This window comes from Nasonia vitripennis, chromosome 3 (genome assembly GCF_009193385.2).
Source record: "Nasonia vitripennis strain AsymCx chromosome 3, Nvit_psr_1.1, whole genome shotgun sequence".
Lineage (NCBI taxonomy): Eukaryota > Metazoa > Arthropoda > Insecta > Hymenoptera > Pteromalidae > Nasonia > Nasonia vitripennis.
The window spans coordinates 8,913,314-8,925,181 of record NC_045759.1 but is presented as its reverse complement, the minus strand read 5'-3'; the positions used below and the strand labels follow the sequence as shown (position 1 = coordinate 8,925,181).

Sequence of the window (11,868 nt, the reverse complement as noted above, 5' to 3'; positions counted from 1 at the left end):
AATGGAGACCTGTATTGCCTTCGACATATACTTTCGTCGGCGCTGAAATCAATCGAATTCTTGTATACGCTTTTGCAAAGCTTGTATTTTATGAAACATTTTGTGTGGGAAAACGTAGAGAAGCTAGCGGGCGCGTCTTCCAGTGCGATAATTATGATGTTTTCAAACTCGGCCGTGCGTGCGTGGGGTTTTGCGGCTGAATTTATAGCTGAGGTGATATCGCATAAAAATTAACAGAGAAAAAGGATATAGAAGTGCACAGCTGTGGATGATTTTCTGTTTTTATATGGGTTGCCTCTTTGAAGTGCGAATTAATTAAAATTATCATTATAAAAAAAATTCAACAGTAGAAAAAAGCTCGCGTAAATTTTCTTCATATTCAACAATTTGATCATAAAAGGTACAAGTACAATATTTGTGGACTCATTTCAACTGCCGTCTTCTAATTATACGAATAATATATTAATATGCGCGTACGAATAATCCAAAAACAATATTAGCTCTTTTTAATTTACAACCGGCCGTAAATTTAATGCACGCCAGAGCCGGAGTAGATCGATTAAGACCCGGTCAGGCTCTCTGCATGTGTTTACAAAGCCGAGTGCTTGTAAAATAACTTTGAAAGCTCAAACGCTTCCGGGTCTAGACACGCCGGGCCGGTTGTATACCTAGAAACCAGAGGGAGAAGTCCGAGAACGAGAAAAAAAGCAACGAAAAGAAGAGATTCGCGGTAAGGCAATAATAACGATGGATTTAGAGATAGCGCTAACGAGAAAAGGGTCCAGCACTACTTTTCTTCGGCTGACTCACCATTTTACTGTATGATAGTTTTTTAAAATATACACGTTTTATATCGTGGATGTGTAAATGGAACATTCGTATTTGTAGACATCGATTAATTGTCGTCGTTGACAAGTAATGTCTTGGTTAAAATCATGTTTTTCCAACATAAATTGACGTCGGATATTGTGTACGTATGTATACACGCAATATTCTTTGAATGGATGGTATCTATACTCCGCGTAGGTAGTGGAAATAATTGAATCGTTCTATCGGGAATCAATAAAAACACTTCTACTATACGAGTGGACGGGAATTTGTAAATCTTAAATAAAATTCTCCATTTATGTCTATAGTTAACCCGCTGCTCGATTTAGATACAGCGAGTGAGATGAAGCTTCATCCGAATCGATAAATCGCGTCGTATATCAGTTGTAAAAATATCAGCGTTAGATATCGAGCCGAGTGAGAGGTGAAAAAACCGTCAAACAATCCGACTTCCTTTCCCAGCCTATTCCCAAACAGAAATTCGTTGTCCGATTAATCAATCGCTAGCGCCAAGCTCGATCCGGCGCACATCCTTCCGAAAACAATGTTCGCAGGCAGCCCTTATTTATTTACCCGAGGCTGCGGCGCGCATCCGCGCAAAAATCGCGTGAGAAAGCAAATCTAGTCGCCGCGCGCTGCTTCTCGTCATCGACGCTAATAGAATCGCAAGCTCCCGCGGAGAGGCAGAAAAGCCGATGCCGATTTTGCTATGTCGCGCATTTTGGGATTAATCAAGGATGTCGTATTATGGGAGATGTTGTCCTCGTCGTCTCCTCGGAAATGTCGGAAGGCGCCAACGTGTTTCCGAAAAGTCTGCGCCTACGTGGAACATAATATGCAGGTCCGCGCGTTTGCATAGTTTATTGGTCTTTATGGTCATGCAGTCGGGGCTGTTAGTTTACTCAACGATCGTTTTGGCATTTGGATGGATTAGAGTCACGTTTAGAAGTGGGAATGCGGAAAATAAGCGTGCGATAATAAAGCCGAGGAAAACAATGTCTCACTTTTGTTTTCGTCGTTGAAGAGGTCGAATACTTTCTGCATGCGGTATAATAATATTCGCGATGTTACGCGCGCTTACGAATTTTTATATTTATTTCGATTTTTCAAAACATCCTTATATCAGTCGCGAGTGATATTTTTTTCAAGGATCGCAAGAATATATCGGTGAATTTTCGAGAGAAAAATCGATCGGATGTTTCTTGGAAGGAAATTTATTTATACGTTATATATAAAAGTGCACTGAAAGAAGTTTAAAAATCAGCGGTAAAAAGTTTTCCGTTATACGCTCGATTCTACGAAGCTGATACGAGACATCTTTCTCTTGTCCGCAGCCTGATTTTTATTTCGTTGTCGGTCTTATACAAAGAAGTCTCGGAGCTTAAGCTTGAAGAATCATCATCCGAGAAGTCTGACTGTGTTACTTGATTATACCACATAATTCACTCTATTAATAGGTGTTTTATTTGTTCTAGTTTTTGTTCTGTAAATATCGCGTCGATACTGTGTAATTTCATTTTGGAGCATTTGCACAGATTTTGATGTATCTCAATGTTTTGATTCGAGTGTACTAATTAATTTACTTCGGGATTCATTGTCTCTAATTAATGTGATGCAATACTATTCTGAGCCTCAGTGTATCGGACTATTTGAACCGTTCAATTCAGACCATGACTAAGCTTTTATAAATAAAAGCGAGAAAAAAGAAATTTAACTTTAATGTCCTTTTTCAAAGTCTGTATGTATTTGACAAATAAAAACAAAAAATATATTTTTACGAAACTTGCTGAGCTGAATCAAACAAATGAAAATGCGTATTGATTTTTTTAGCAACTCATATATCACAGTGTCTCGAAATTTAGAAAAATCTATTTATTTTGAATATTAGTAAACATGGCGAAGATCTTATAAATAACGCTTTATTTTTTTTTAATTTTGCATTGCAATTCAAATATCGTTTCAAATTTCTGGTCAACAGACATCACTTATTACATTAAAAAAACACGCATTAAAATATACGTCAATTCTCGCACTTTCACTACGAATGATACATTGAATAAATTATAAAGCTTTAAAAATAACACACGAGGATCAACCTCTTGCTCAAACCGTCTAAACTTCATTTTGATCACCACGAGTCAATGCCTTCTCAAATTGTATCGCTTGCAAGCTCTTCGCTTATTATTTTCGTATTTGCAAGTTCCAGATGATGATGACGATGATGAGCTGTCACTCGTGTCTGATTTGTCGGATTCATCGTCAGATGTTTCGGTCGAAGAACTGTCGTCGGAACTGTCCCGCATGAGGCAATTCCAGCACCTACAGTCGTCGCCGCTGGAAGTCTCGGAATAGCACGAGCAAGACGATGAACATTCACTGCTACTTGACTCTGATTCGGTCGTACTCAAGTCACTTTCTGTGACTACTGCAACAAAAAGTTTTTACTCGATGGTGAGTCAGTTGTATGACGAAATTAATCATTTTGATGTTATTAGGTACTTACGTTTGCCCAATTTATATTTGGCGTAGTACTTGCTCATCTTTTCCATGGCTTTGGCAACTTTTACGACGGTTCTGCTCTTTCGATCCATCTTTTTCTTACTCTGAGAAGATTTTTTCTTCTGTAGCTTACAGCTTTCCTTCAGCGTTTCCTTCTCCTCAGCTTTTCCTTTTTTGAACGAACACGACTCTTCCGCGCCTGATTGTTCCATTTTCTTCGATTTACATTTCTTTTTCGGCGATTCAAGGGGTGCTTTAACGACCAATTGGTATTTTGATGGTTTTTTCGGACTCTCGAACATATTCGCCTGGTTTTTAACACTGCTTTCAGCATCATCAATTGGTTCTTTTTTAACGCTCACAAAGCTGCTTCCTGAAAATTCATTACATAGGAGCATTTAATAACGAGGATCCTTAACACAAGAGACGAAAAAAAGCAGAATAATATTTACGTAGCATAAGCTGATTAATTTTTAAGGTTTCATCTTTATGAATATTATCTTCTAGAGAAGTGCTGTGCACCTGCATATTATTGAACGAGGGATCGTCAGTCGAGACGTTATCATTCCGTTCTTCAATCGTACTATTACCGGGTTGTTCTGCTGGATCTTTTTTTATATAATCGTTCATCACTTTCTTCTTTCCATCTGCAGTCTCCTTTTTATTTTTCTGCGAAAAGGACATCGGATTACTTATATAGTCACGGTATAAATAAATATGAATGACATTATTTAATAGGAAATTGCAGTCTTTTCAAATAAAATACTCACTTTTCCTCCGTGTCTTTTAGTCACGTTCTCTTCGGCGATATTATTGGTAGTGTCCGATTTATCGTGATTATCACTGGCTTGAACATTACCTAATAATTAGAATACTCGATTTAAAACATCATTGTTATAATTAAATAAGCGAAAGAAATGGAATATTTACCTTGCGTGGGTTGATTATTTTTTATTGTCTCGTTCTGATGAATGCTCATATTGCCATGATGGTTATCTTCCAAAGAGGTACTATGGCTCTCCATATCATGAAATGAGCAGTCATGAGTCGAGATATTGTTGATCTGGCCCGCAACAGTACTACCACTGGGTTCTTCTGTCTCCTTAATTAAATTAGTATTAACTTGTTCTACGGAGTTGTTCAGTTTTCCTTGTTTTTGTAGAGTGTTAACATTATTTCTCTGTGAACATATACAAAGATTTGTATAGACACATGTATTTTTTTGACAAACAATTTGACTAACAAATAACAACGTACTTTCCCTTTTTTGGCTTTAGTACTGGTTTCCAAGGTATTGTTGATCCTGTCTGATTTGTTATGATCGTCTCTAAATTGGCTATTGTTATTGTCCATGGTATTATCCTTTTCCTGTAAATAGAATAAACATTAGTATGTTTTTAAAATAGGAGCATTTTATGGAAAAAGCTACAGTTTAAATGGAAAGCACTTACAAGTTTATCATTCAGCTGGTCTTGGCCCTTATCAACGTTCTCAGAATTTTTCTACAGAAATATATGAAAATTAAATAAATTTGTTATCATGAGTATATGTATGTACGTGTAACTTACTTTTCCCTTTCGCTGTCGAGTCTTTTTTACAGGCTTCTCCAGATTGCCATCGTCATTCCCACTCGTATCTTCAAAAATAATTAGAATTGATAAATTATCCTGAATACCCTTTATGTTATTATTTATTTACCTTGTGTTTCATGTAAACTTGCATCAGTCGTAATATTTGCTGACGTGGTTATTGACAAATTTTCATTGGCAGTATTATTAATTTCATCTCGTGTTTTTGTTGTATCCTCTGGTTCTTGAGCCTTCTTTGTCGCGCGTTTGGGTTTTGCAGCTAGAATAATCAAACAAAACAGTTCCAAAAGTGATACATTTTACTATATTTTTAAATCCTTCTATACAATATTGAAAAGTACCTGTTTTCTTTACTGCTTGATTAGCTTCTTGATTTGCATCCACTTGCTGTTCGTGAACGTTTATATTTTTTTCAATGAGCGCTTTGCTTGCTGTCGTGTTTGCTTTATTTTTCTAAACATTTAATGAATAAAATTAATGTATTTATTGTAACGCGGTTCAAGAAATACACGAATTAAAAAAACGTACAGTAGTTCTTGCTGATTTTGTAGCTTTTGGTTTGGATACAATCTTTTCATTTTCAACACTATTCTCTAATCTCGCGTTTTTGTTTGTGGCCTTTTCGTCACTAGCTTTCGTTTCTAAGTGCGAACATTGAACATCACATAAACACGATTACCTCACGCATTTAAACAAACGAGTAATTTAATACATTTATCAATTCTTTCACCTTTATCAGCCTTAGTTCTCGGTTTTCGCTGCCTTGTCGTCGGCTTCTTACAATTATCCTCAATCGACTTCGACGTAGCACAAGATTTGCACAGCTTTATTATAGTCCCGTCTTTCAATTTCACTATCACTTTGTCATCTCGATCCTTTTGGTGAATTGGACAAGCATCAGCATCACTGTTCGTTGATGTATCGGCGACTCGCGTTTGGGTTTTCAGCAAACTTTTCAGCCGATTCACTTCCTTGCTCGGCGTGTTTTCCTTGTCGGATAAAAAATCCGCCGAAAATCTGCGAACCGGCGACTGATACGCAGCCATTGCGGACAAAAAAACGACTGTAAAATTCCGCGACCAATATAAGGAGAGTATTTCGAATCCGTGAACTGATGTAACGCACGAAAACAAGCCGAATCGAGGATAGAATGCATCGACACGAAGGTTGACAGAGAACTGATGATTTCTGCCTGGAAAAGGGATACTTTTATTTACACACAGTTCGGCAGAGCCATCGAGGAAGTATACAGCAGCCTATACATGTGTGTCTCGTTTCAGCTATAGCTTCGAAATTCGGACAGTACTAAATATTGCGGATATAAACAGTTCAGCGTGCGTTGTCTCCATACGCTCGCTGACTAATGTATCTTCCGAGAAATCCGTTTTTAATTTTCAGCGGAGAAAGTTTGTTTGGATGAATTACGAAATACCGGTAACCCAGATATATATATATATAAACACGTGTACATCACAAAAAAAATTAACAAGACTCGCGTGCTGCGTATATACATATATACGCGATGCTCGCGGAAGCAGCGGTTCCTCACGGTCGTGTATACTAGGAAGCGGCGCCGACATTTGGCACATCGCCCACGACGAGTACACTCTCTTTCTCTCTTCGCGAGAAAATCTCTCTCTCTCTCTCTCTCTCTCTCTCTCTCTCTCTGGGTCGTGTAAAATTAAGTACGCGTAGCGAGAAATCGACGTTATTGATACTTCGTTGCTTTTTCCTTCGTATTGTGCGCGTATACAAGTTTTCCGCTAGTGCGGAGTGAGCATCAGCCCGCGACGCGATGATTCACGCTTCGAAATAATCGCGAACTGCTATAAATTTTCCTTTTTGTATACAATGGGCATTTTGGAAACAAATGCGTGTGTAGTACCATCTGGCTTTCTATTATGGAACTTTATTATTATCGAGAGCGTGAATATCAGTTTCTAACTTGATTTTGGCGCGAAATCATTTTCATCAAGAAAGCACTCGTGCAACGTAAAGTTCCATCGCTCTGGAGGTGTAGGACCTGAAATACTCGCTTTTGGAGCAGGGCATCGGCAGACTTTAAAAAAACAGGAGCCGCGAATTTCTCCACGCCTTCGCACGTGCTCCGATTTGAAAATGCCTCTCCCGTCGCTTTGGACTTGTATACTTTCGATCCGACGAACAAATGCATCACGAAAGTTTATTTGTCGGTCACTGTGAATTTTTCTAATCAGAAATATATTCTTTGCAAAACTCGGATTTTGAACAATAATGCAAAAAGTGCACCACCGCAGACATCATCGGATACGAGCATCAGCACGAGCTTCACGGGAAAATTTGTATACGACAAGAAAGTGCCGTGAACTTCTGCGGTGCGCTTACGCGAGCGGTTTATTTCAATAAACCGACTCTCGAGATTTCTGCCGCCATATACCCGCGCGACTAAAGACAATATTTACATTTGCGGAAAAGCCGCGGCTTGAATCGTCAGATTTTAGCGATGCTGACGCGTCGTGTAAACTTTTCGCACGCTTGCGTGTTTGCTCGATCAATTAGATACAGCGCAGTGCTGCGCTGCAGATTTTCGATCTATTTCCCGTTATACACACACATACACACACTGAAACGTGCTTCGTTCCTATAATTCGTTATTTAATGCTGTGTGTCAAGTTCAAGGCCAGAGTGGAGCCGGCCGATATTTTTGGATACAGAGCTGGTGTACTGATTCTGGACGTGGTAACTGCGTAATAGAAACTCATAAAATGCCGAAAAGTACAAGACGAATTGATTTTGTTTGGAAAATGATCCGAAATGCAAATATTCAAGCAGAAAAGACGTAGCAATTTATAGAGAGGATTTGCGTTGCAGAGGATATGGGATAAGTTCTTTCTTCGACCTTGGCGTTCGAGTAAGTTCAAAGAACTCGCTGGTACACCTACGACATGTCGTTAGTTTTTGCAACTCCTAAAAGGTTTTGCCTTTTACGAAGCTCGGCTGACGGTATCTCGTTTCTGTAATCTCGAATGAAGATTTTAATTTTTGGTTTTTTGAACGGGAATAACGTTTTTTTTTTAACGATCTTGCAACTTGATATTCTGACGTCTTTTGCGTGTTTTAACGATAATATCGCTGAATGCGAGCGTAAATAAAAACAGCATAAAGGAGCCTTAAACGACGCTTTGCTCTTAATTTTTATGAAAATTCTACTTAAACGCATAACAGCAAAACTACCCAAGTCTGCCCAACATCTCGAATCATCACAAGCTCGACCAAAAAAATGCCCACATTTCCTCTCTCAATCCGAGTATCCAAAGTTTTTTGAACTCCGCGACTGGACGCGTTGTCGCGCTTATTTACGGTAACGACGATCTGGATATAATCCGCGCCTCGATGACTACGCAGCCGTAACGACATAAATGGAGTATGGATATGAGAGTGGAGGTCCAGTTCGGTTTCGCCCGAAGCAGAGCCGGCGCCTACACCTCCTCTCATACATACAGACGCTGCTGCTGTCCTCCTTCTCCTTACCTTTTTTCTCTTTCTCTCTCCTCTCGTCCTTCTCTCCCGACGAGAAAACGCGGCGCTTGGAGCGTGTTGTAAGACCGGACTTGGGCTTCTGGCACATATATAACAGTGTCATCGCGGGGATTCCGTGGATAGTTGCACGCGACGACGCGTCGAGCGAACATGATCAAGGTAAGAGCGTTATATTTTTCCCCCGAGAATTTTCGTGCGCGCGTGAGAGGTTTATCTACTTTTATCGCGTATGACAGTTTATTTTGGTTTCTCCGCACAATATAAGGTCTAGCTTTTTTCATCAGTTCTTGGACGATCGAAAAGTTCGGTTGCCGATCGCCAAACCGATCTACGATATCGCTTTAGAATAAAGCCTATACTCGATTTTTCAATTTCGCGCGCGTCTCAAGGTCTGCCAGCGGGCCCGCGCGTTGTTTTTATTTTCATACGTGCAGGGCACAGCGATCGCGTCTCGCTTAGAAATCACAACCTCTAATAAATCTTCTCCACCCGACAGATCGTCCTGCTGTGTCTGTGTCTCTACGGAGTGGCGTTGGGCTCTCCGGTGCCGGGCTCGTTCGCCACCATCGACGACGTGGAGAACGAAGCCGAGATCGTGGACGCGCTGGAGCCGCTGCCCGGCAACCGTAATCTCAACGAGAAACGAGTCCCGGTGATAAGGTTGACCATACCAGCCGGTTACCTGGGCCAGCTCTATGGCACGAAGAACCTGGCCGAGCGCAAGCAGCTGCCCTTTTACGACACCGACCACATGCTGCTGCTGCCAGGTGTGAGGAATTTGGAGGAGAAGGCCATACCCGATGCCGTGATCGCGAGAATGAGCGCCGGCGAGGATCCGTACTACAGTGCCAGGCATCCCAAGTCCGAGGTGGAGAAAGTTGTCGTCTAGAAGTTTCGTTTATGTTTATCGAATTTTCGTAGCAGCCGCAGTTGTTGCGTTGGAAATTTTTTTCCCCTGTTTATACGTGCCGCAAATTGATGTAGTTTTGCGCTCTGAATTTGAATTGATGTCTGCGTTGATTTACCGTATTCTCGGAAAGTATTTGTGTGCAATCACGAGGAAAGCGCTTTTTAACGATCTTTGTTGGAAATTTTTTTCAAATTTAAATGCCATGCAAAGTGGCGCTTGATTCTAATTTTTATCTAATTGAGTGATATAAGATATTTTTACGTTCTTACGAAGAATTCTTCTATTTATGTACGCGAACGGTAGAATTTATTTAGATTTAATGCACTTAACTTATTTGTTGTACTAAAATGCTACTTGCGTTGGAGTGTTTATGGAGTATATCATTGTCGTGCTAGATATAATGCTGTTTTTTATAATACACTTGTGAAAACGGGTTAAATTTCTGGAAAATAATATTTAAAATAGTTTTCGTCAGACAATTTTCTAGATTGCTGCTTTAAAATTCGCCAAAAAGGAGTAATTTGTATTAAGATATTTATAAATTTACATTCAAATAAATAAATAGTTTGCTAATTCGAACAATCGCTTTATTGAAAATATGTTTTGAACAAAAATGTATTACATTCTTAAATGAAATTATTTTATGATCTCCTGCGCCCAATTAAGCTATCTTCACTTGCAAAATGAAAGGTATGTCATACTAGAGAAGGATATAAATCAGCTGGTGAACAGATGACAAATTGCGTAATGATTTTCTGAAAACTAAAGTCAGGCCTACATACAGTATCCATAATTTGACTTATTTACCTACTAATATCTACTTTTTGGAGCTCTGATAAATTATTTTCTATTTTATCGACTGCTCTGTGCCGATAACCATCCTCTAAAAGTACCCGATTCAAAGCTCTACTGACAGATGGCACCACTGTACGCAAGTAAACCGTGTCTTCGCAATCAACATAACTTAACTTCTCTTAAAAAATTGACATCTTATAAAACTTGAGCGTACATAATTAATGTTGTTTCAAAATTATCGAAATAAGAAACTGAATATTTTTAAACCGAATTACAATTTAAATGATTGTTTCATCATCGTAACAAAATGAGTAACATTATACCCAATGACGCATAAATGTAATTATGATATTTATAGAAAGAGTATTTGTGGTTTCAGACTTCGTAAAAAATCTAGCAGAACATATTTATCATTCCAGGTCAGCCGCCTTTTCAAACCAGCTTCGAACTCGGATCCCCTAAAAAAATCAACAACGTCAATTAGGACATGCATCAAAGCAAAAAGGTAAAATAAAATCCGTATACAAAATCAAGTTTCATGAATCATTTTTGCGCGTATACGCGACGCAATTAAAAAAATAGTATGCTGTGCCACGCAGTCTGATATTTGGCGATGCGCGGACTTACTTTGAACAAAAGCGCGGGTTTCCTCGTTTTTCATGAAATTTTATCCGATGCGCGGAGAGAGCGAGCCAGCGTTTTCCACAGGCAAGCCGAAGTTTCAATCCGCGAGAGTTCGACCACCACGAATTTATTGTCGGCGATCGGGTTCGCGCTAGAGTTTAATCCCGGGGCTTATAATTGTTTGAAGCCAAAACAAACGTGAGCGCGATGCCGTTACACCGTGTTATTCGTTTTGCATCGCCATCGGCTTGAGCGCGAGCAAGTCTAGAATATAAATATTTGCCGAAGCAATCGTAGAGCTTTTTTATTTAATTGATTTGAGCGACATAAATTATTAAAATTTATGTGTATTTTCCAAAAGCCTGCGCAGGTTACTTTAAATTCTCGAATACTATGCAAGCTCAGCTGCAAGATGTATATTTGAACTATTTGCATTTATTATGTTTATTCTTCGCCACTTATTCTCGCATATGCACAAAGCATCATCGCGAAAAGAGAAATCAACGTCAGTCATGTCGCAGTTGAACGACGTCGGATAATCACGTCACTTTGTCAATTAATCGACGCTTTCACGCTGCCGGGCTCTTGGATGCAATTAAAAGCGTCGAATAACCCTCTCCCGCTCGCTCTTATCTCTTGGGCTGATTAGACGGCTGATTACCCTCAAGGGGAGGCAGTGGAGAACGATGACGTATACGTACGATGGCCCGCTGACTTCGGCAGTGCCATTAAAATACTGTCGTTTATGCGGCGATAATGGAATTCCTTGGATGTAACAGTTATGCGCATTAATATCACTGTTTATCTGCCTCTTCACATATTCCGCAGCACCGATCTCAATCTCCGCTCGCATTTGCACTTCTGAACAATGCAATGAACGGTATATCCAATATTGACCGGCAAATAGCCATCATACATATTACACACGCTTGAAACATCGCTGTGCTATTAAGTTTGCTTGAGTTATTAATATAGAAATTAATGTACCCCCACAAAGTTCGTTCGACAGCGATGTTTAAAAAAAATGACAGCAGCGATTTTCCCGTACGCCCCCTACTTAAATTTCACTAATCAAGTCATTTACTCTACATACCTATAAGCCAC

General features: G+C 39.5%; 2 protein-coding genes across 2 annotated transcripts; one reads left to right on the top strand and one right to left on the bottom strand.

The window, feature by feature from the left end:
* Positions 1-2,679: 2,679 nt before the first annotated feature.
* LOC100678886 (dentin sialophosphoprotein-like) lies at positions 2,680-6,218 on the bottom strand. The gene is made up of 12 exons (XM_003424153.4): positions 5,647-6,218; positions 5,445-5,557; positions 5,258-5,369; positions 5,026-5,175; positions 4,896-4,963; positions 4,779-4,829; positions 4,585-4,695; positions 4,258-4,507; positions 4,098-4,186; positions 3,780-3,996; positions 3,332-3,700; positions 2,680-3,253 (listed from the first exon to the last, which is right to left on the bottom strand). Exons 1-12 carry the CDS (start codon positions 5,960-5,962, stop codon positions 2,967-2,969), a joined length of 2,133 nt encoding a protein of 710 aa, XP_003424201.1. The 5' UTR covers positions 5,963-6,218; the 3' UTR covers positions 2,680-2,966.
* A 2,222-nt stretch (positions 6,219-8,440) lies between these two features.
* On the top strand, positions 8,441-9,927 carry LOC100120963. The gene is made up of 2 exons (XM_001603985.5): positions 8,441-8,594; positions 8,932-9,927. The coding sequence occupies exons 1-2, from the start codon at positions 8,586-8,588 to the stop codon at positions 9,322-9,324; spliced, it is 402 nt and encodes a 133-aa protein (XP_001604035.1). The 5' UTR covers positions 8,441-8,585; the 3' UTR covers positions 9,325-9,927.
* The last annotated feature ends 1,941 nt before the right edge of the window (positions 9,928-11,868 follow it).